Source organism: Eubalaena glacialis, chromosome 4, assembly GCF_028564815.1.
Source record: "Eubalaena glacialis isolate mEubGla1 chromosome 4, mEubGla1.1.hap2.+ XY, whole genome shotgun sequence".
NCBI classification, from domain to species: Eukaryota; Metazoa; Chordata; class Mammalia; order Artiodactyla; family Balaenidae; genus Eubalaena; species Eubalaena glacialis.
This window is the reverse complement of record NC_083719.1, coordinates 49,295,607-49,319,692: the sequence shown is the minus strand read 5'-3', so window position 1 is coordinate 49,319,692 and position 24,086 is coordinate 49,295,607. Positions and strand designations below refer to the sequence as shown.

Sequence of the window (24,086 nt, the reverse complement as noted above, 5' to 3'; positions counted from 1 at the left end):
CAGATTCTTAACCACTCCGCCACCAGGGAAGTCCCTGTGTATAACTTTTTTAAAATTTGAAACAATATAAGTGTCTTTCACTAAGGATTGATTACATAAATTATGGTATGTTCATACAATGAAATACTCTCTACCTGTTAAAAATGCTGATATAGATTTATATTCATTAACATTAAAAGATGTCCATCATATTTAGTTAGGTAAGAACAGTAGGTTAAAAGAATTTTTTATATCCAAAAAGTCTTGGAAAATATCAGTTCCTTAATGGAGGTGAACTCTGAGTGATAGGTTTCACTTTCTAAAATCTTTTTGTACTATCTAAAATTTTTTGCAATGTTTAAGTATTACTTTAATAATCAAAGAAATATAATAAATATTTCTACTTTGGAAAAATAAATATAAGAATACCATGTAGCTTTGTATCTCTTAAGGTGAAACAGCATTTTTTCATATTCTCCTGGTAAGAATGAAAATTGATTCAACTGTTTTAGAAAATAATCTATTAGTATATATTCAGAGACTAAAATGTTCATATATTTTGACTAAATAACTCCATTCTTGTAAATCTCTACTAGGGAAATAATCCAAAGTATAGAAAATATTTTTCATAAATGCAGTAAAATGTGTATGGCTCTATTTTTTACAACAGTGGTATAGGAATGATTTAGTGAACTCTTACACAGTCACAAGATGAAATCTTCTGCAGCAGCTTTCAATACTGACTATCAAGATTGTATAAAAACTGGGAAAAGTGCTTTTTATGTTACTGTATTTTATGGAAAAAAAACAGTAAATTATATGATCTCAACTATGTAAAAATATGTATTGCTAAAACAATAGGAGAAAACAGTGTGTGTCAAAACCTTCACAGATGTTATCCCAGAATAGTGAGATTAGATGTAAATTTTTCATCTTCTTTCTACCTTCTGTATTTTCCAGGATTTTTGCAAGTTAAGTTTTTGGTTTTGTTATTTCGTTTACAATGTAGTTGTCCTATCTTTGGGGCCCAGGAAATGCATAAAAGGGGAAAATAAAACCAGTTTTACTTACTACATCTCTGTCATTAATTGTTACTTTGTACACAATTTATTCTTAAATTCGTGGTAACCAAAGATTTAATTTTTTAACTCCATACTTTAGAATTCACTTGACTCTTACATTAGCTTGTTATTAGAGAGTGAAATTAATTTAAGTTGTATCTAGAATGACTCAGCTAGTATCTTTTGCTTTCCTGCCATTCCACCAGTGATGAGAGTACAGTCATCCCTTGGTATCCACGGGGAATGATTTCAGGACCCTTCCTGGATACGAAAATCCACGAACCCCCAAGTCCCTTGCATAAGATGGCCTAGTACACTGGGTCCTCTGTATCCGCGGATGCGTAACCTGCGAATTGACTATGATGGCAACATTCAGATGTAAGTAGAGACCAAAGGAGCCCACAAAAGGCAGGCTGGTGTCCTGCTGTGGCAAGAGCACAGGCTTCCACCCCTACTTCTGCTGCCAACTACCTGAAAGACCTTGAGCAAGTACCTTTAATTTCTGTGAGACTCAGTTTCTTCATATGTAAAACAGCATAAGCATGCTTGCCCTAACAACTTCCCAGGGTTTCACTGAAAATCTAATTGTGTGGAAAGTACTTTGAAACCCATAAAATGCAATATATAAATACAAATATAAAAAATATAATATGAAATAGGCTCTATTATAATCCACAAATAGAATTCTTAGTACAATAATTTTCCTGTTGTATTTGGAAAGCTTCAAAGTGCTTCATTTTGCAACTGAATATATATTATTTTATGGTAATGATATGAAAACATTTATCTGACAGATGCTTTTGGTAGGTATCAATGATTCGATATTAGATTTTCACTAACAATTATTAGATATTCACCAACAATGCTTAGACTCATCATGCTGGTATTAAACAGATACCAAGGTCTTCTTTCTTAATTAATTGTATTAATTTAAAATAGCATTTTAATAATCTGAAAAAAAGTAGAACATTTTTTATAGAAGACTTGCTCATAGTATTCAAGGTATATTACTTCTTTCAGCCAAATTTCATCACATTTTTCTGTTAAGATTTAGACAGCATAGTAGAAATTGTCTCTAGGTACTCTTTGAAATTGTTCTACTTTGTAAGGCAGCACTTCATTTTAGTATTGGATATTGGCACAATATTTTTTTTGTTCTAATCAAATTAAACAGCTTGATATTAAGTACATTTCAATTTGATTTTGTTTTATCTTGTCCAGGTGAATTATTTTTTCATAGAAATATAGTATTTCAGTTAATAAATCCATGTTAAAAGTGTGAAATTCAAACATTCTTAATGTTTTTATGACTTCTAAATACATTAAAAGGCTGCAAGGAACTATAATTTATACAAGAAAATGCTCACAATGTTTTATTTTTATTCTTTATTATATTCCCTGGCACATTAAGAATGTTATCATTTCAAGCATGCTGTGAATTTAAATAATCCTCTTCTACCAAAGCAAATGTTACTGTAATTATTTTTCAAGTTATGATACACTTTAACAAAAAAAACACTATAAGAATGGCAGTAATCAATTGTGCACACCCAAACTGAAAAAATATATATTTTTTTAAAATTTTTATTTATTTTATTTATTTATTTATTTTTGGCTGCGATGGGTCTTCGTTGCTGCACGCAGGCTTTCTCTAGTGGTGGTGAGCAGGGGCTACTCTTCGTTGCGGTGCAAGGGCTTCTCATTGTGGTGGCTTCTCTTGTTGCGGAGCACGGGCTCTAGGCGCGTGGGCTTCAGTAGTTGTGGCACACAGGCTCAGTAGTTGTGGCTCACAGGCTCTAGAGCGCAGGCTCAGTACTTGTGGCGCACGGGCTTAGTTGCTCCGCGGCATGTGGGATCTTCCCGGACCAGGGCTCGAACCCGTGTCCCCTGCATTGGCAGGCAGATTCTTAACCACTGCGCCACCAGGGAAGCCCAAAAATAATTATTTTTTCTTAACAAAGGATATAAATATGAAGCAGAGAAGCATAAAATTATTTTTTATAATTACAAAGCCATTCATAGCTGCAAAGATAACTCAAATACATTCGAGCATAAATTGCATACACATTTCTTTAATGCAGCTCATATCCCAGCATCACACATTCCCTAGGGCTCATGGATCCATGCTGCACCCAATACTGTCTCACTTCTGAATGTTACCTTGGTACTAACAGAAAAAAAAATCCCAACAATTGCATGGAATTTGGCCAGAATAATAAGCAATCCAATTATTAGAACAATTTTCCTGTACTGATGAGGGTGCCCTTCCCATCCTTTTTCAGTTCTGTAGAAATTCCTCAACCAAATATGTTATTTTAGTGCACAAAGTAGTGAATCCCTACCTGCAGTGTGCATCAGAATCTCCTAGAGGGTCTGTTAAAAATGCATTTGCCAGGGCCAAATCCTATTCTGATCCAGAATGTTTAGGGTGGGCCTTGGGAATGTGAATTTTCATTACATGTGGTATTCGTTTGTGAGGGCTGCCATAATAAAATACCCCAGACTGGATGGCCTAAATAACAGAAATTTATTTTCTCACTGTTCTGGAGGCTAGAAACTCAAGATCAAGGTGTCAGCAGGGTTTGTTTTTCCTGAGGCCTCTCTTCTTAGCTTGCAGATGGCTGCCTTCTGGCTGTGTCCTCATATGGTCTTTCCTCTGTGTATACACATCCCTGGTGTGTCTATGTGTGTCCAAATTTCCTCCTTTCATAAGGATACCAGTCAGATTTGATTAGGTCACAATCTAAAGGCCTCATTTTAACTTAGTCACCTCTTTTAAGGCCCTATGTCCAAATACAGTCACATTCTGAGTACCAGAGGTTAGGGCTTCAACATATGAATTTTTGGGGAACACAGTCCACTATGTAACATGTGCCCTAGTGTTTCGGATATAGGTGACTCAAGGTTCATACCTAAACAAACACCAATTCAGTCTGTAGGTAAGCTAAATGTGCACACTCACCTCAGTCATTTAGTTTTATGTGGCTTATTTTGTGACAACTTCCAGGAGGGTCTTGCTATTTCACTCCTAAAGAAAGTTATCATTTGGTTTCCATCCTTATTGTCTATCATGCTACATAAAATAGTCTCTCCCACCCACCCTGTTGATCTCTTTCTCCTCTACTTTACTTTTTTCTTCATACTTATCATCACCTGACATGTCTGTTTTTCCTCACTAGAATGTAAGCTCCACTTTGTTTTGCTCACCACCCACTGTACAACCCCCGTGTGTAGAACAGTGACCCAGGCAGATGAGAGTGTCCTGGAGGTGATCTTGCATTCCTTCTGTCAAGAAAAAGCAAGGTTGGGACTTCCCTGGTGGCGCAGTGGTTAAGACTCCGCCTGCCAATGCAGGGGACAAGGGTTTGATCCTTAGTCCGGAAAGATCCCACATGCCGTGTAGTAACAAAGCCCATGTGCCGCAACTACTGAGCCCACGCGCCACAACTACTGAAGCCCACGCGCCTAGAGCCCATGCTCTGCAATAAGAGAAGCCACCGCAATGAGAAGCCTGTGCACTGCAACGAAGACCCAACACAGCAGAAAGAAAGGAAGGAAGGAAGGAAGGAGGAAAGAAAGAAAGGGAGAAAGGTGACAGGACTAAGGAAACTAGGCAATTTCACTGTAATAAATAACAAATATTAAAAAAAAAAAAAGAAAAAGCAAGGTTTTCTGCTGAGAAGGAGCTGGGGAGGTGGTAGGGCAGGAGGCCTGAGAAGAATTAAGATTTGAAGATCCTTTACGGAGAATGGGAGAGGAAGATTAGAGGGAGTTCAAGAAGAGCTGGCTAGGCACGGTTCAGAATACAGCTAAATGTGGAGCCCGTGAATGTCTCCTATAGGTACTGTTGTGTGAGCTCCGGCAGTTCTCACAGCTGGAGAGGAGCAGAGAGGGCAAATGGTTATTTTGATTCCTCAGTGACCACCATTGCTCCTTGGGATAACATTTGAGGCCCTTCACCATAAGTTTCTATTTACATTACCTGTTTACTTCTCAGCTACACCAAGTTTCTTTTTCTTCCATAAATACCCTATATCTTGACCTTGTTAGTACCGTTCCCTTTGAATTCTCAAACTTTCCCTGGCTAATTTTTGGTTCTCTTTTAATGATTCAGCTCAAATATTATATTTTGAAAATGTTCCCCAGTTTCCTCAAGTATTAGCCATAGTGCTAAGGTCATGCCTCTTTTAAAGCACACTGTCTTTGGAATACAGACCATCTTGAATACAGGTTCAAGATGCAGCTGTCATTTACTGTGTGATCTTGAGCAAGATATTTAACATTTTTTTTTGTCCTTCAGTTTCCTCATCTGTAAAATGAACACAATGATAAGCCCCTATTTTAGAGAACTGTTCGAAATGGTGAAATAAGATATCAGCAAATGGTGCTATGTCTTCCTCTCTTGATAGAAATTTCTCTAAAAGCAGGAATCAGGTCATGTTCATTTTTAAATTCCTAACATTTGACAAAGTGCCTGGCACACTGTAGGTTCTCCAGAATTGTGGAATAAATTAATGATCAATGGAATTACAGAGGTAGTTGAAGATGCTACTAGGGTATACAAATTTTTTTTCTAAATTAGAATTACAGCAAAGAAAGAGCAAGGCTTGGGAATGCTCACAATCAATTGTGCAGGAAAGAAAGTCAGCTTTGATAAAAACAGAAAAAGATTGTTTCTTCAAGGAAATAAGTTACACACAGAAACATTAAAAACTGAGAACCATTACACTGGCAGGCAAAATAGACATGGACATTGTATTCATGGAACTTACAGTCGGATACATTGTCCTATCACAATACCTAATGCATAACAACTACCACATTTACAGAGTTTCGGACTTTTTGTCTAACTCTCTCAGTAGAATAAACTTTGAGAAGAGCAGTTTCCCATTTAACTCTGAATCTCTAGCACCCAATAGTGTTTAATACACAGCTAGAGCTCAATATGGAAAAGTTTAGGAAATTAATGACGTGGCACAGAAGGAAGCGAAGCAACTAGTAGCTCTAGTGGAACTAGACAATTACATTCTCAGAGTTACTTTCCACAACTCAAGCACCGGAGAACTCACTCCCCTAGAGGAGCAAGCTCCTCTTCCCAAGTTCCTGGGATTCTCACCCCACGATCAGCTGGGAAACAGGAGCGAGGCACGTGACAAAAAGAAACCTTTGGATTTCAGCGATTCCAGAACCTGGCCTGATGAAGCACCCACAGGCCTAACTGCGTTATATAACTTAAACTTCCTCCACAACCTTGAGGTACCACACCAAAACCTATTTAACTCATTCGGTGTGGGTAGGGGCGAGGCGTCGCCCCCGATTCCAAATTAGCCAATCCAAACTGCCAGAATCGGTAGCGCGGTGTCTTCTGGGATCTGTAGGCTTCCGAGGCCAGGCTTTCTCCCAGCTTATGACTTCAATTCCCGGCGGCCACAGGGACCCAAGGTCGGCCCTCTTTCTGGGGGCGCACCACGGAGCAAACCAGTGGGCGGGTCCTCCCCGAAGTGGCCAGAACCTGTGCTATTGGTGCGGGCCGGCGATTCCCACGTGGTGCGGTGACTCGCGGTTGCAGGCTCCGGTCCTCTCTAACTTCTCCGGCCTGTGTGCCCGCTGCCTGCAGAGATGCCGAAGATCAAGTCAGGGGCGAGCGGCCGGTGCCGCGAACGGCAACAACAACGCCGGGAGCTGAAGAGCGGAGGAGGTGGGGACAGCCGGGAGGGAGCTGGGGTCCGTCGGGTTGGGTCTTCCGGCAGGACCGAACCCGGGGCGCGGACGGAGTTCTGGGCCGGGACAGTGAGACCAGGCGTGGCCCGCGCTCTGGGAGCCGCGCAAGTCCCGGGTTTCCCGGAGCGCCGGCCGCAGGCCCGGCGCGCAGCCTCTGGCTTCCTTTCCAGCAGAAGGGGTGAACTGAAACAGTCTGTCATCCCAGCTCCAAGCGTGACGTTTGGTGGCTCTTGTTGGCGCACATACTTTCCCCCAACTATCCTACTTTCTTCTCTGGGATGGTCCAATATTTGATTTTAGTTGGGAAATTAAGGCTATTTCATGTTTTCTTCCAGGACTCACGTTCAACACGGGGATTGGGCAGCACGTTTTGAAAAATCCTCTCATTGTTAACAGCATTATCGATAAGGTGGGTGTAGAAGAGGAGAGGGAGAGAGTTATTGGGTTACTGATTTTATTCTTAGGAATATCTGAGCACAGAAAGGATGCCTGGCACAAAATAGATGCTGTATAAATACTTGTTGAATGAATTGAGGAACTGTGTAGGATTCACAAGCTGTCTTCAATATGATTTGCTTCCTTCCGTGGGTCTCGGCTTCTCCTGGCTCCAAATTCTTTTATCTTTCTGTAGATTATTTACTTCTTAGCTTGACATTTCTACTTGTTCGATTCCAGATTATTATTCTTTTATTCCCAATCACTTTTTCTAGGCACCATCTATCACTGTTAGTTTTTATTTACTCCAGACCCTAAAAGTATGTCTAAACAGACACCTTTGAAAGTTTGTTCCCCAGAGAAACCTATATGGTATAAGCCAATGCCACATATAAACTCTTTGGAGTATTCTTCCTGTATGGGTTATTGATGTTCTCTTATTGTTTTGGATGATTGGGTGCTAGGACAAGAAACACAGGTGGTGCAGATTACTTTCATGGTTGCAAAGGAAGCATCCTGGAGCTGTAGAAAGAACATTACATAGAGAATCTCGACTTAGTGTCGTTTACAAAATGAGAGTTGGCCTAGCTTTTTAACCTTTTTGGCTCATGGATTCCTTTGAGCATCTGATGAAAGCTATGAACTGCAGCTGTGTGCATACAGACACCAAGTTTTGTGTACAATTTCTGGATACTCCTGCATCCCTGAAACCATACATGGATGTAGAATTGAGAAATACTGGTACAACGTGTTATGGTTCTCAGGCAAGGTCATCATTTTGACCTTTCCAGTTTGAACTTGGTGATAACAGAGTTGGTAACAAGGTGCTGTTGGAATCATTTCAAAGGTAGAAAGCAGAATGCCACTCTCAGAAAGAACTGCTATTCCTGCTTTTCTGACTCCTAACTATTGCCCCAAGTTAGGAGAGGTGTTAGATTTCCACTTGCACCTAATGTTAATGACATAATTTTGTTAAGCATATAGATCATGAAGGAATCTCCTAAAGGAGTCAGGATAAGATCTAACTGAGCACTTTTGAGTAAAGATATTCAGATGTAAATTATTACAGATGTGCCTGTAAAGCTAAAGTGGTTGTGCTTGCTTGTAGGCTGCCTTAAGACCAACTGATGTGGTGCTGGAAGTTGGACCTGGAACTGGCAATATGACTGTAAAGTTGCTAGAAAAGGCAAAAAAGGTAAAAAGAGGATTTAGTGTTTGGTATCAGAAATTACTATGTGAGCAAGCTCAGGTGGCTTACAGATCTATTTAATTAATTGCTCCTTTGCTAGAAACTTTATCTTAGAAAATATGAGCGAACTGGGTGAAGGGGGTCAAAAGGTACCAACTTCCAGTTATAAAATATGTAAGTCGTGGGATGTAGTGGACATCATGGTGACTATAGTTAACAGTACTGTGTAGTATATTTGAAAGTTGCTAAAGAGAGTAAAAATTCTCATCACAAGAAAATAAGATTGTAATTATGTGGTCATGAATGTTACATATATCTAATCATTATGTTGTACACCTGAAACTAATGTAATGTTGTATGTCAATTATATCTCAGTTTTTAAAAATGGATTAAAAGAAAAAGAAAATATGGGGTATATCAATCAGGAAAACAAACCACATTGGATATTTCAATACAGGGAATTTAATATAGGGAATTGGTTACATGGTTATTAGAGGACTAAGAAAAAATGGGAACACTGAGGTAACCCAATAGTAGTAATTACAAAGAGCAGCTACCACCTCTAGGCTCAGGGGAACAAAGCACAGCAATTGGAGTTATTGGAACTTAGGACTTTGGAGGCGATCTAGCACAGGCCTCTGAGATTAGGGTGTCACCTGGCCACTGCTGGTACCTTCTTTATCTCTTGGCTTACCTAGTTCCAGTTACATTGGACCACTGTTGTGTCTTCTGGTGGAAGTAGGCAACACATTTTAAAGAACCTATCTGAAGAGAGCTCAATGAAGAGACCATTGACAAAATGTGGGAATGTTAAGGGAACCAGTAAACATTAGTGAAAAACCTAGGGACTAGCAACAGCAGGAAGTAGTTACTATCCAAAGACCTCGAGGGGCAAGAGGAGGGAAGTGTGTTACCGGAGCCCAGTAAGAGCAGGAGCCATCGAACAGGGGCCGCTCAAAGCAGAACACAGCCGCTGCCAAAACTTGTGCAAGGCACGGGCAGACATTGGGAAATACTCAACATTGCCCTTTGCACCGGTAATGCCTTTCATCAGGCCATTGCCTTTCAGTAGTCAATCCCAACCAGAAGTCAAAGGGCAATGGAGCTGAACTGTATCACCCTACAGGCACAGAGAAAGCTGGAGAATGGACCTGGGAGCTAAACAGACTAAACGGCACATATATCTACTCTGTAGATGTGGTCTTCCTGGAAGTCAGTAAAACCTCAGCTTATATTGAAATAAAATTAAAATTTTAGCCTATCTGGTATCCCTTTTCATTTACTTGAGAAGTTATCTGTGCTGTATGTTCTGGATCTTAGTAGGTGAGAGAAGTGATATATTCATTCCAGGAGCAGTTGCTTTGTGTGCTTCTAAGAACATTTACTACAAAGACATACTGTGTATTTTTTTCGTCATCAGTTGCGTTACAACGCGTGGAGCCATATGAGCACAATAATTCTGTCAATTATTTGGGTAGAACGCTCACATAGTCTGGTTGTCTACTTTTCTGGGTGGTGTTTTTGTTGTTGTTCCCTTAACCCCATTCCCACATTTTGTAAATACTCTCTTCATTAAATTCTCTTAAATAAGTTCTTTAAAATATGCTGGTAGAGTACAATTGAAGGAAAACTGATGGTAGAATTGGGAAAAGGAGTTTAATTCATTTAAATCATGTAAGAGTTTCCATTGAGATAACAGGAAAAGATTTATACTCCATAATTAACCTAAAAAAAATTTTTTTTTTTGAATTTAGGTAATCGCCTGTGAACTTGACCTAAGGCTAGTAGCTGAACTTCACAAAAGAGTTCAGGGCACGTGAGTATACATAATAGAATTAAAGTGCATTTCAGTCTCATGAAACAATATTCTTTTTAATTGCTTTTCTTTTCTTATTATCAGGCCTCTGGCCAGCAAACTTCAAGTAATGGTGGGTGATGTGTTGAAAACAGATTTGCCATTTTTTGATGCTTGTGTGGCAAATTTGCCTTATCAGGTATGTTTTCAAAATGTAGGGAACATTATATATATACTAAATTGTTTTCTGGTGTGTCTTTCCCAGAACTAACTAGTTAATTCTCTTACAGATCTCTTCTCCTTTTGTCTTCAAGCTGTTGCTGCACCGACCTTTTTTCAGGTTTGTGACAAGAAGAACAAAGTTACTGCCAAATCTTAGGAAAACTGACAGTTTAGGCCATGAACACAGACAGCCAAAGATTAAGGTTAATTCAGTTGAAAAACTACTGGAGCATTTGTTTTGTAGAAAATACCAATTTGTGTGCCGCTTTCTCTCTCTCTTCCTCTCTCTCTCTCTTTCTTTTTCAATTGCCAGAGTTATTTGGGGGAGGTGTGGTCTAAGTCCTGCTCCTGAGACCAGGTGGCCTTTCCCTATTTTCTCATGCTCTTGCCATTAGCCCAGGTCAAACTTTTTATTACCTTATGTCTAGATTCTTACAGTGGCCTTCTAACTGGTTTCTAGTACAATCTGTACCAGTAGTTTTCAAATCGCAGGTCAAAAACTCCTTAGTAGTTATAAAATAAATATAGTGAGCCATGACTGTCATTTTTTAAAAATTTATTTATTTTATTTATTTTATTTTTGGCTGCATTGGGTCTTCGTTGCTGCACGTGGACTTTCTCTGATTGTGGCGAGCGGGGTCCACTCTTCGTTGTGGTGCGCGCACCTCTCATTGTGGTGGTTTCTCTTGTTGAGGAGCACAGGCTCTAGGCGCATGGTCTTCAGCAGTTGTGGCACATGGGCTCAGTAGTTGTGGCTCTCAGGCTCTAGAGCACAGGCTCAGCAGCTGTGGCACACGGACCCAATTGCTCCATGGCATGTGGGATCTTCCCGGACCAGGGCTCAAACCCATGTCCCCTGCATTGGCACGCGGACTCTTAACCACTGCGCCACCGGGGAAGCCCCATGACTGTCATTTAGAAAAAAATGACATGGAATAGAATATATCAGAGGGCATTCAGCGCATGTCATCGAGGTGATTATAGTTTCATGAAACTTTTTGTTTGAGTTCCCTAAACATATATACATAGAGATATTTGTGGCAGGTGTTGCAACGTCAAATGTATTTCTTAGTGTGACTTATTGTCAAAAAAGTTTGAAAGTCAAATCCCAGCTTTGAAGATGCTCTTCTCCTGTTCAGGAGCCTCCCCCTTGCTTGCTGAATAAAAAGTCCACTTTCCTTAACCTGTTAAATCAGGAGGACACTGTTGTCACCACCTGCCTCAGCTCTTCCAGAGGGATGTTTACCACCCCATGAATACAGTTCGGCTACTGAACCAGTTTTGTTTGTTTGGGTTTTGTTTTGTTTTTTAAAATATTTATTTATTTATTTGGCTGTGTCGGGTCCTAGTTGAGGCACATGGGATCTTTCGTTGTGGCACCTGGGTGCCAGAGCGTGCAGGCTTAGTTGCCCCGTGCCACAGTGGGATCTTAGTTCCCCAGCCAGGGATCGAACCTGCGTCCCCTGTATTGGAAGGCAGATTCTTAACCACTGGACCACTAGGGAAGTCCCTGGGTTTTGTTTTCCTAGAGGGGCTTATGGACTAGTGCTGATCTGAAATACTTTCTCATCTGATCATTGAGGGCTTACATTTGTAAGGGGTTGGAGCTACGGCCATTACACAATGAAAAACAAAGGCAGCTGGATCATTTTGTGGTAATAAAGCTCAGGCTGAAAGTGTTCTCCTCCCTTCTGGCCAGCTGGACTAATTATTCACCCCAGATATTGCTTTGCTCTATTTCCCACTTAAGAAAAGTCATTGCAGTTAAAATACATTTATAGTTGAAAATGACCTTGTTCCTTATTCCTTTCTGCTGTCTTTTCAGATGTGCTGTACTTATGTTTCAAAGAGAATTTGCTCTCCGACTGGTTGCAAAACCTGGAGATAAGTTATACTGCAGACTGTCAATTAATACACAGCTATTAGCACGTGTGGACCATCTAATGAAAGTACGTGACTGCTGTTGAAATAATGTGGCTTATCTCATCCTTGAGCATCTAGCTGTGCCTTCTGGGAGGAAAGCATATTTGATTACTATTTAAAGTTGTTTTTGAGAGGACTCCTTAAACATTTTCTGATTAATAGGTTGGAAAGAATAACTTCAGACCACCACCCAAGGTGGAATCCAGTGTCGTAAGGATAGAACCTAAGAATCCACCACCACCTATCAATTTTCAGGTGAGGTTAAAATAACTAGGTCATTCAGTAAAGGGAAAAAAAAGTCCAACCTGGAAGATGTGTGTCTGTACGCAGCAGAAAGGTAATGAGTCAGCCTAAATGTCTAAACAGGAGAATGTTAATTATACATCCCTGTGATGGAGTAGATGGAATTATTTGACAGAAGATAGTTGTTGAGGCCCTCAAGAGCAAGGAAAATGTTTGCAAAAGGTAAAAAGATTAGAATGCCATTGCAATTTGCTGAAGATTATAGCTATGGAAAACGTGTATCTATTTGAATAAGACATGGGAAACAAGATAAAATGAAAATAGTTGTGTTAAATAGTATGAGTAACACTTTTTAATCAAAATTCTAATTTCTGCCATTTAAAAAGAGAAGAAAGCCAGATGATTTGATGTAAAACCTTACTGCAATCACATGGGATAAAAACGTGATTGCTTATGTGGTCAGTAACTGGTGGCAGTGGAGTGGTTGTCAGTTATTCCTGCAAGGTTTACTTAGGTATATTGCACAGGCTATATTCTAAATCATGTCTGTTTTGAGTTTTTTGAAAATGATACTTAGATTTAAATAAATGCCATGTTCTTTGTTCAGATGTGGAATATGTATTTTTTTTCTATTTTTAAAATTGAGGGTAAAATATTCAGTGGGGTGTACAGAAGTGTGAAAATCAAGTATGCATCTTACTTTTGCATATGTGTGCCAGCCAGATCAAGATATAGAACATTTTCTTCACTCCATCACTCCTTTCATTTTTATATATTAACACAAAATAATACGTAGTAGGTATAGGCAGGGTTTAATATTCTGTAAGAAAATATCCATCTACTGTTTCAGGAATGGGATGGCCTAGTAAGGATCACCTTTGTTAGGAAAAACAAGACACTGTCTGCTGCATTTAAGTAAGTATTTTACTAATTTATGATATATGAGGGATCAGTGCTTCAGATACTGTGCTAAGTGCTAGAATTTGGTCCTTTTTCCTGAACAGATACCCTAAAGCATAAACATGATCCATGTCCAGACACATTTTTATCTTTTTAATTTTGTACTTTGGGAGGCAGGAGAAGTTAATGAAGAAAAGTTCCTGGACTTGGGAATTAGATCAGGGTTTTTTTGCAAAATGGGAAAAAACCAAAAACTGACCACACATCTGCCTAGTTTTTCCTTGGAAAGATGAGGTGATGATGGACCCCTTCTACATTTTTGAGATTCATGGCATTTTAACTTAGAAAAATATAACAGCAATTTGGGGCCCAAGGTCAAAAGAAAGGTAAAAGCCACAATGAAAAAAAATGTTTGTAGATGATGTTTTGTGGAGTCTAGAACTTCTTTAAGAATGTGAGAGATGTTTATCAGGACTTACTTTTTAAATATTAGTAGTTGCGATTATTTCAGAAGTTTAAATATTCAACAGCTTTTTTAGTTCCTTAATTTTGCCATATGGAACATAGATTTAATCATAATAAACTTAAAGGAAATTATTTATAATCTGATTTGGGAATAATAGTGATATCATGTCTTTATGTAATACAGGTCAAGTGCAGTGCAACAGCTACTGGAAAAAAACTACAGAATTCACTGTTCGGTCCATAATATTGTAAGCAGAAAATGTTTCTGTTGTTTCAATAATTTGTTGTGTTTTAAAATGTCCCTCTATTTCCTATTGTTTCATATATCATTACAAGATTCTTAATTTTGAACATTCCATAGGATCCTTAAAAGACAGTATGTCATGTCTAACTAGCACTAGAACTTGAATTCTAACAGGTCAGTGCTGCTATGTATTTTGCAGAACATATCTGAACACCCTTGAATACTCCATCCTCTTTTACTGAGTTTTTTTTTTTTTGCCATAAAAAGATTCAGTTGAATCATAATTTTCTCAAAGTTTTAAGCTTGTGTAACTTACTCAGCTTAAAATAATTGTGTACCATTTGCTAGCCTTTGAATTGTGGCCGTCCCTTCTTGCTTGTTGCTTACGTAGCAATTACAAATTTAAAGTTACTATTTTCTCAATCACTTTTTTTTAATACCCAGAAATTGAAATAATTAGAACAAAGTATGAGATAAATAGCAGATTTCTGGTTGTGAACCTCATGTCTCTTTATTATCTGTGCAACATTAACTAGTTGTGTGAGCACACATAGACATATCCATATATAATGACTGTGATGTTTGATAACTTTTTAGTTCTTTCAAGCTAATTAAACAGAGCGGACAGATAAAAGCAAATTTCCTTTGTATTTTTTAATTCAGATCTTACATGGTTTAATGTACCACATTGCTACCTCCATTTTATGAATAAAGTCATTGAACATCTACCTACATAGGAAATGTTACGCTGGATTAAGAGAAGTTTTTAGATGAAAGATGTAAAGTATGACATATTCTCAAGGGTTGGAGAGGCCATCTATGAGAAAAACTTAACTAGCTGGTAAAATGAAATTTGTGCCAAGAATATGTTACTTTTAAAGAAGTAGCAGTTGCTGTAAAATTTATTTTGTAGCTTTAGTTATTTTATGTGTTATGAAGTACTTTGTGACGCCTGAAACAACTATTTCAGAATTTCTAAGAAGAAAAAGGGCAATATACATGATTTAATTCATTCAAGGTCTTCTGTGTATTTGGTATATGCTAAAAAATCAACCACTTAACTAATGAGAGATCCAAGTCTTAATCTGCACAAACAGGCTTTCCAAAACTATCATGAACAGATAAGGTGACTACTTATGACTTACTGAACTAAAAAAAAAAAAAAGAGTCAAGGTGACTTCATTAAAGATATGTTTTTCATTTATTCTGAATCTTATATTGATAGGTAATACCAGAAGATTTCAGCATAGCAGATAAAATACAGCAAATCCTAACCAGCACAGGTTTTAGTGACAAGCGGGCCCGTTCCATGGACATAGATGATTTCATTAGGTAACTACATTTTCCTTTTCCTACATTTTTACATATCTTTACTGTGACACCTTCAGATGTAGAAATTTAAAGGCTTTTAAGTGGTATAAGGTGCTGCTACCTGGGAGTTATTGCATAGCACTTCCATGGTATGGAATAGTATTTGGTGTAGAAGACGGAGGCTAGTTAGCTGCAGCAGAATGAACACTTTCTGTAAGAACAGTGGTGAAGAACAGTCCGAGCCTGGAGTAACCTCTGTGGCCATGTGTGTGGTGGTGTGCATGCTCCTCCCCTCCAGCCCCCTCCCCCAACTCCCATTCATAGTTAGTCTTAACAGTTTGTCTCTTCAAAGTAGCCTGTAAGGTAAAAGAATCATAATATATACAGTTGGGTCTTTTTTCTTTATTGAGAATAGCTTTTACGTATGAAATAATATTAGTTACAATCATATCTGGTTATCATTTCTAACTGGTTCAGTAACTTATTTTGTGGACTGAGGCAAGTTCCACACACCTGAAGCAAAAGAAGGGTGTCATAATTAACTGGGCAATATAGACCGAAATTTGTTCTCCTTGGATTAAGCAAGTTAAGTCTTAGGAAAGCAGAGTAAGACGTCAAATTACCCAGGTAATTATTAACCTGTATTCATTGTTTTTAATCACTAACACTCTGATTTCCTAACTAATAAACCATAATTTTTTTCCTGTTTATCCAATTCATTTTTAAAGCTTCCATGGTCTAGAGGCTGATAAAAAAGAGGGTAGATTGTTATAAAAGTCATTGGTTTGACTTTTCTATGCTAGAAACACAGTTGTATGTAACTGAGACAAATGGCGCTTATATTTTATTGGCAGGCTAGCAGTACTACTGAGTCTTTATTAGATGTTAATCCTAGGAGTTGAACATTATTCATAAGTACCCATCTTGCTTTTTCAGATATCTTAACCCATCTCGATGGTTCTTATGGGCCATTCTGAAAATAATCTCAGGCAGGTCTAAGTAGAAATATTTCATCTTATTTTCCTTCATTCTTATTAATCTTCTTCAAGGTTACTAAACATGCAGTTTGCTAACTAGGATCTAATAAGTACACAGGTATCCAGAGAGAAGCAGTGAGTATTTAATTTGAACCTCAGTAACAGTGAGCTCAGAGAGGAAGAATGGACACATGAGATTAGCCATTCATCTCTCTCCTGCCTCTAATTCCAGACAGCTTCACATTCACTTACCAGGTTGAAATGGAACAAAGGGCCAGTGTCCTCTTAGGCCAGGGATAGTGTAGGTCTAAGATCATTTTAGTTAAATTCATCATGCCTTAAGACATACAGGCTATGACAGAAGAGGCACCAAAATGATGTGGTTTTAACCAATATACATCTCATAAATTTAGTTGAAGAATAAAGTTTCTTTAATGACTAGTGTTAGGAGTGGGTGGGCTTCACAGGTTTGCTGATGTATTTGTGTTTTAGAATTCATGGTATAGGGACTATGTATGCACTGTTACTTGCTACAAACTAGCATTTCAATACCATCCCATTTTGGTTTCTTTTTTCAGATTGCTACATGGATTCAATGCAGAAGGTATCCATTTTTCTTAGATATCTGCAGAAGAGAAGTTTCCAAACTCAACAAAGTGGAATTATATATTCTTAATAATTTGAGAAGATGAACTATGCTTGGACACTATGTGCTTGACTATTTTTGATTTACTACTGTTGTCACCGTTTATTACTCTGAATTTTTAAGGAAGGAAGTCAATTCTAACTATACAGGTTTTTTTTTTTTTTTGGTTTTGGTTTGATTTTAATATGTAACATAGGGCAGGGTCCAATTTATACATGATACTCTTCAAGTTTAAGAGCCGCAGACACGCACAACTTTACACTTAAAAGTTATTTCTAACAGTGTATTATATAAAGATATTACACTAATATTTCCTATGTTATATATTACTGTGAGAACCTTTTTTTAGGATTTTAGCTCTTTAGGCCTTTGTTCTTCAAGTCATAAGAAAGTTAAAATATGCTTAATTTAGTCACATATTCCCCATACCATTTCTTCTTGTTATTCATGTGTACAGTAAAGCAATTGTTTCCTTGTTTCCTAAAATGTTATTTTGCTTCTCTCATTCTTTCTCTGTTTATCGTATATAATTTCTACCACTGCCTACCCCTTTAGCAATCCTGCAGCATAATAGGCTAAGGTTCTAGGTAAGCCTGAGTCTGCTGCTGCCACCACATGGTGCCAGGCATATTACTTCTGGGCATTCCTTACTTGTAAATGAGGATGCTCAACTAGAATGAAATGAACTATAAGATTGTATGTTTTTTCTTGGGAGATAGTCATAGATTTAAAATTTCAAAGGATTTTATAAATCAACACTGGCTTTAAAGTTAAAATCCAAATTATTTTAACAGAGGTACACTGAGTGAACCTAGAAGGAAAGATAGGTTGTTTGCATAAACAGATTTTTTTAGAAATCTGGCTTCAAAGTGATACATTAAAACATTCCTATATAACTAAAATAATGTATATTTTTAGTTAATTATTAATAGGGATATCAGCTTTCAAGTCTGAGAAAGTAAAGAATGTTTAATCCAGATCCAAAAATTTAAGTTATTCTTTAAATAATAACTGCACAAAGCCACTTTTGTTACATAAATACCACATAAACTTAAGAGTAGGTTTTTTTAATCTCACAAAACTACTTAATTAGCAAAGTTCACTTGTACCATCTCTATTCTTAAAGGAAAATTTAAATTTAAGATTTAATTCAGCTTTCCCTCTTATTTCCCTGTCCTCCTATGGACTGCTGAGTTTTAGTCCCTTTTATAACCTTCAGATTTCCCTATCTATAAAACTGAAGGAATGGATTATACTACCAAGATCTTTTCTGGTACTGATTTTTAATATACCTTGAATACTAATCAGAATGAAGCCATTATAGTATAAGGCAGTACATTTCAAATTGAAGAGACCTTCCAGAGATAGTACCCTTCTAATTTAAATAATAAATTAAGACTAATCTGTTGTGCTTTAAAATGAGTAAATTCACATATCTCTTTATGTCCTTTGAAGATCGGTTAGGCTCAGAAACTACCTTTTTAAACAGCCTCTGTAAGGTCAATAGTAACAGCTCTCCATTCTTCCTCTTCTCCTTGAAATAAACACAAATAGAACATATCTTACAGCTGCAAGAAAACCTGAGTCCCTTCCAAAACAAAGGTGATTGATTGATTGTATTGAAGTAAACTGTCTCGAAAACTCATTCCATAGATTTAATAATAAGCACACTGTGAAAATCTACACTTGCTCTAGATTTCAAGTTTACAGAGGAGCTTTTCACCGTGGCGTTAGGATTTCCCACAGCGACCTTCTGAGTTCTGTGGACAGTGAAGTAGGGAATCTGGCTCATGTGACTCTATTCATAGCTTCCCATTAGCCCATATGAATGAGCTGGTAGTTCCCTAGAGTAAATCAAAACAAGACACCCTTGGGAGACTTTTTGTTGTTGTTAATGTACTCCTAGGCACTATCCTGGGAACTGAAGGAAAACTCCTAGAGAGATATATAAATCTTCTAACAAAATATTTACATGAAAAGTGGCCAGTTTTCTTCCGTGGAATAGCAATCTGTAAAAATAAGTGCCACAATTTAAAAAGCAGCATGCCCTAGATGAACTGATTGGTGAGAATTTAGTGATTCTCATCAAATAATGGTGAAACATCATACATTAGGTAATGGGTGGAGCTTGGGTCAGATCTGCCTTTTAAGGCAAAGTCATCTCTTTCTTAGCTTAAATTCTTTTTCAAGAGAGTTATGTACTGTCTATACTTGGCTTAAACTAACAGTTCTATTATGGACTACTTTCAATGTACATGTACATATTCATGCATCAGAAGCCAATTTCCTTTAACAGTACCATTTAAAAGGTACATTTTGGGGCGCTAATGGACACTTCAACTTAAGTAATGGTATTGGTAAAGATCAAATTGCACTATTAGTCTTGTTAATACCACACTGGAACACACACTGCATATATATGTATTATCCTAAGATAAAACTCTTTTCAGAATTTCATTACTTTTTATTATACACCAACTAGTTTATATTTTAGTTCTTTACAAAGAAAATGCTAAGAAAATTATAACCACATGTTATATGGTTTTAAATTCATAATTCCAGATTTTTTTACATATAAGATGGAATGGTCCAGCAGCTATGTCCACTGTCACAGACTTTAGTTCCATTCAATGATATGGCACATCCTGCAAATCTAGTCACACACACAAAATGTCTCAATTACAGTAAAAATGTACACACAATAAAGGTAATTTACAATGACAAATAAGGAATGTAATTTATCTTGGCTGTGCTTCAGAAATTTAGGGTCAGTAGCCTTAGTCAAGGCACAAAGCAGGAAGAGGTGAGCACAGCTGTTTCTAGAAGTGGGCAAGGTATGTACAATCACTGATGAGGTATGCATGCACGCAAAGGATTTAAAACTGCTCAGTCTTGCTATGAAAATTGAACTGAGTTAAAAGGAAATGCTGTGGCTTCCCCCTACTATTCACCTCTGGATCAAGTCCACAATCTTACTTCATCATACAGAAAATGAAATTGGCAAGGATCTTCAAAAGTAAATCACTATGTGGGTAAATGAAACAAAATGCTTCACTATTCCCAAGCCTCGGCTGTGCCTCCTGGACTAGAAGCATCCTGTAGACAAAGTGTTTCACAAAACTGAAATGTCATTCAGCTTGAAGGGACAAGACATTTCCCACAGACACTTAAAATTTCAAACTTTCGAATGGCCCTTACAGCTGAACCATTGTATGTTACAGTAGCGAGGGTGGGAATCCTTTAGCAGCAAATGCTGATTTAAAGGGCACGGGGTCTCTTCGGGTTGATTTGCTTGCTGGCCTGTTCTTCCTCTTGTAGAGCTGCACGAAAAGATTTCACTTTATCTTGGAAAAAGAAAAGAACAAGGGAATAAGTTTTGCATTACATGCAATGCAGCACACAACTTTATGGGTCCTATCAAATCAGCTCCCTTATTAACTCAGGATTTTTCCTTCTTTGTTGTCCAGAAACTCAGAACAGTGCTCAACTATAGCAACAGACTCATTAGATTCCTGGAAATACTTGTGGTTTTTTTTTGTTATCTTCAACAGATTTCTGTTCTATTTGGCACATTTTACAGCATTCAATTTTAATTTATTTGAATTCCTTTTTGCAGTGTAAAGAGGCTATATATGTGTGTAAAGTAGACATTTCTTCTCTCAAAATTAGAAAATGTCTACTCCCAATTCCTATTTTACCTTTTTAAGCTATGAAATTTTAAGATTATTTGAGTTTTTAAGAAGACATGTCACTTTTTCCTTATCAGGGATTGCAAAAGGGCATGATGGGGAAGGGAAATTACAGGACATACATTTCTTGGCCTTACAATTCTGTCCTACTGTCTATCGTGTACTGATTCAGTCACTTAAGAGTAAGAAATACGTAAGTAAAAATTGGAGGAGGCAAATAATAGCTGTGTGAAGATGAAAAATCTTTCTATAACAGTGGTTCTCAATTTGGGAGTGATTTTTGCTCCCCTCCCGGGGACATTTGGTAACATCTACAGACATTTTTGATTGTCACATTGGGGTGGTACTACTGTCATCTAGTCAATAGAGACCAGGGATATTTGTAAGCATTGCACAATGCACAAGAGATAGCACCTTCCAACAGTTTCCCAACTTAAAATGTGCAAAGATTGTGGCTTTCAGAAAAAAGGAGAGATATAAAGTTGGAATCTCAATTTCTTTCCCCTCTTCCTAAGTAAAACGATGTTGAAAAAGTTGACTTTTCTGAAATTTAGAAAGGAACTTAAGGGGACTTCCCTGGTGGTCCAGTGGCTAAGAATCTGCCTTCCAATGCAGGGGACACGGGTTAGATCTCTGGTTGGGGAACTAAGATCCCACATGCCATAGGGCAACTAAGCCTGCACCGCAACTAGAGAGAAGCCCGCGTGCCGCAGTGGAGACCCAGCACAGCCAAAATAATAAAAAAGAAAAAAGAAAGGAATTTAAGGACTGCTGGATTTGATGCCTGGTAATATAAGATAATAGCTCTCAAACTTCTTAAGTTAATAACAAAATTATCTCTGGATGGTAAAAAAAATTTTTTTTCTAAGGAAGGACTGAATAATATAATATCTAGGTAGTAATTTCTTCAAAGTTTGGATATACTTGCTTATACATGAATCCTGAGAAAATTAAGGAAAGGAACTAAGTTGAAAGCTACATCTTACAAAGAAAAAAAATTAGGATGCATTGTGATCTGTCTTCTGAATAAAATGCATACCGAAAAAAGCTGCTTGTGCATTATGACAGATTAGAAAAATGATCAAAACACTTTAAATCAAGGCTTGAATATGAAGAACATGAAAAACAGCAAATTTTAGAAACCCTACATCTGCACAAACAATTCTAAATTGGCAAAACGGTCACTGCTGACTCTAGGATATGATTTCAAATAACCAACTTTACAAAGAACCTAGTTTAAAAAATTTGAAGCAGCTTGTTTGATGCTAAAAACTAGCAACTTCAGTCTGGTTTCATGTTGCATTGCAAGCACACACAAAGAAGCCTACTTGCATATAAATGAAGATAGCTAATTTGCCAAAGCCTAAGAAATCAGCACATACAATACATGCTTATCTGAAGCGGCAGAGAGAAGCTAATTAAAAAGCCAAGAAAGAAGCCATGGCATGTAGGTAAACCACATGCCTCCCTTCATAAGCAAAGTAGAGTTGTTTTGAGACCTTCCCCTTCATTTTTTAAAACAAGTGTTCAAAGGAAAAACATGACAATATGCACAGAAAGGAGATGCACATAGAAGGCTATAGAAAGATGACCCGTAATAGACCTAAACCAAGGAAAATAATTCTGAAAAGCATCGGCCCACCAAACTAAAACTCTGAATGGGTATACAAAATTTACAAACTTGTTAAAATATATTTTCCCTCTTTAATCATAAGATGTCTTTACCTTCTCCAAAGACTAAAAAAAAGATGACTAGAGAGCACTTGAAATGATTTTTCATGTTTCATTTTTAGAAAAATCAGAATGGTTCGTTGGTCTTCAATACCTCTAGAAAGATGTTAAATGTACCCATAATTTTCACTTCAGATACCTTCTTACAATATGAAATCCTCCCACTAATTACATACAAATATTAGGCAGATTTCAAACACTAAAATGAAAAAAGAATTACCCCGCAGCTCAGTTAAAATGTCTATTTTTTGCTCAAGAATAGCTTCAAGTTGCGTAGCATATGAATCTACATCATAGTCTACTTCTTCAGTCATCTCTAGGAGAGCCTTTTCATCTTCTAACCATCGAATAGATTCCTAAAATGACCAAGAAAAAAAAAAATCAATAATCCAATGAGCCTATTTATAAGACAGAAACCAATTTATAAATTTCATGTTAATATAATCAAACATACTCAAGATGGTATTCTCTAAAATATTAATAACCATAAAACATCTTTATTTATAGAGTAAAATTAAGGAATATTTCCTTAAATTTGAACACAAACACCACTGTGACAGGCCAAGCAAGATGACTTCATTTTCCCATTTTTACTCTACTTTGAGTGGGGTTTGGGGGAGGGAATGAATCAGACTCACACACACACACACACACCACACACACACACACACACACACACACACACACACCAGCTGTCCCTAAAACAGAGAGACAACGGGTGTAATAATAAAGTTACTGATCAATCTGATGAGGCCTATGGGAGCCCAGAACTTGTAAATCATCTGGAATTAACATATCCATTTGGGGCCTCACAGTGGTTGGGCCAAGAGGTAATCCTAAATTCTACACACTAGCTCTTCAAAATTATTGACTGTAAGGGAACACTGGATAGCCCTTTTTTTTTGGCCGCACCGTGTGGCTTGCAGAATCTCAGCTCACTGACCAGGTACTGAACCCGCGCCCTCCACAGTGAAAGCGCAGAGTCCTAACCACTGGACTGCCAGGGAATTCCCAGGATAGCCCATTTTAGAAGAGTCAAATGAACCACTAAACAGTAGCTACTTACTACTATTCATAAATGCTTCAAGGAAACCATTCCTTTTTAAAAAAAATAATTAATTAATTAGTTATGTTTGGCTACGTTGGGTCTTCGTTGCTGTGTGCGGGCTTTCTCTAGTTGCGGCGAGCGGGGGCTACTCTTCGTTGCAGTGCCCGGGCTTCTCATTGTGGTGGCTTCTCTTGTTACAGAGCATGGGCTCTAGGTGCACGGGCTTCAGTAATTGCAGCAAACAGGCTCAGTAGTTGTGGCTCGCGGGTTCTAGAGCGCAGGCTCAGTAGTTGTGGCGCATATCTCATTCTAACAAGGAATTCACAAGTCTGCTGGATTCCAAAACAATTCAATTGTGCTGCACACACAACCGTTCTATAAATGTACCAATTTAGTTCTGACACATCAAGTATAAATTTGAATTTGAAAGCCTCACCTGACTGAGTTTTATGGGTGTCCACATTGTTCTAACACTTTTCTTAAATTACAAGTGTCCTTTTTTGATTT

The 24,086-nt window shown here is 37.7% G+C and overlaps 2 protein-coding genes across 3 annotated transcripts in view; one reads left to right on the top strand and one right to left on the bottom strand.

The window, feature by feature from the left end:
* The first annotated feature begins 6,509 nt into the window (after positions 1-6,509).
* Positions 6,510-17,637, top strand: DIMT1 (DIM1 rRNA methyltransferase and ribosome maturation factor). Its single transcript, XM_061187832.1, has 12 exons — positions 6,510-6,738; positions 7,097-7,170; positions 8,305-8,391; positions 10,140-10,201; positions 10,286-10,379; positions 10,471-10,520; positions 12,228-12,351; positions 12,488-12,580; positions 13,419-13,483; positions 14,118-14,181; positions 15,403-15,509; positions 17,044-17,637. The coding sequence occupies exons 1-12, from the start codon at positions 6,660-6,662 to the stop codon at positions 17,084-17,086; spliced, it is 942 nt and encodes a 313-aa protein (XP_061043815.1). The 5' UTR covers positions 6,510-6,659; the 3' UTR covers positions 17,087-17,637.
* A 1,951-nt stretch (positions 17,638-19,588) lies between these two features.
* The window catches only part of KIF2A (kinesin family member 2A), a 65,476-nt gene continuing 60,978 nt past the window's right edge, over positions 19,589-24,086 (bottom strand). For both annotated transcript variants that reach the window (XM_061187830.1, XM_061187831.1), the window contains exons 19-20: positions 22,752-22,887; positions 19,589-20,455 (exon numbers count right to left, since the gene is read on the bottom strand). In XM_061187830.1, the coding sequence (XP_061043813.1) occupies positions 20,370-20,455; positions 22,752-22,887 (222 nt within the window). In that variant the 3' untranslated portion in view covers positions 19,589-20,369. The remainder of the gene's footprint in view (positions 20,456-22,751; positions 22,888-24,086) is intronic.

Coding starts and splice junctions, on each gene's coding strand:
- DIMT1 (XM_061187832.1), top strand. CDS start 6,660: ATGCCGAAGATCAAGTCAGGGGCGAGCGGCCGGTGCCGCGAACGGCAA. Junction 10,202..10,285: donor CACAAAAGAGTTCAGGGCAC/GTGAGTATACAT, acceptor TCTTATTATCAG/GCCTCTGGCCAGCAAACTTC. Junction 10,380..10,470: donor TGGCAAATTTGCCTTATCAG/GTATGTTTTCAA, acceptor ATTCTCTTACAG/ATCTCTTCTCCTTTTGTCTT.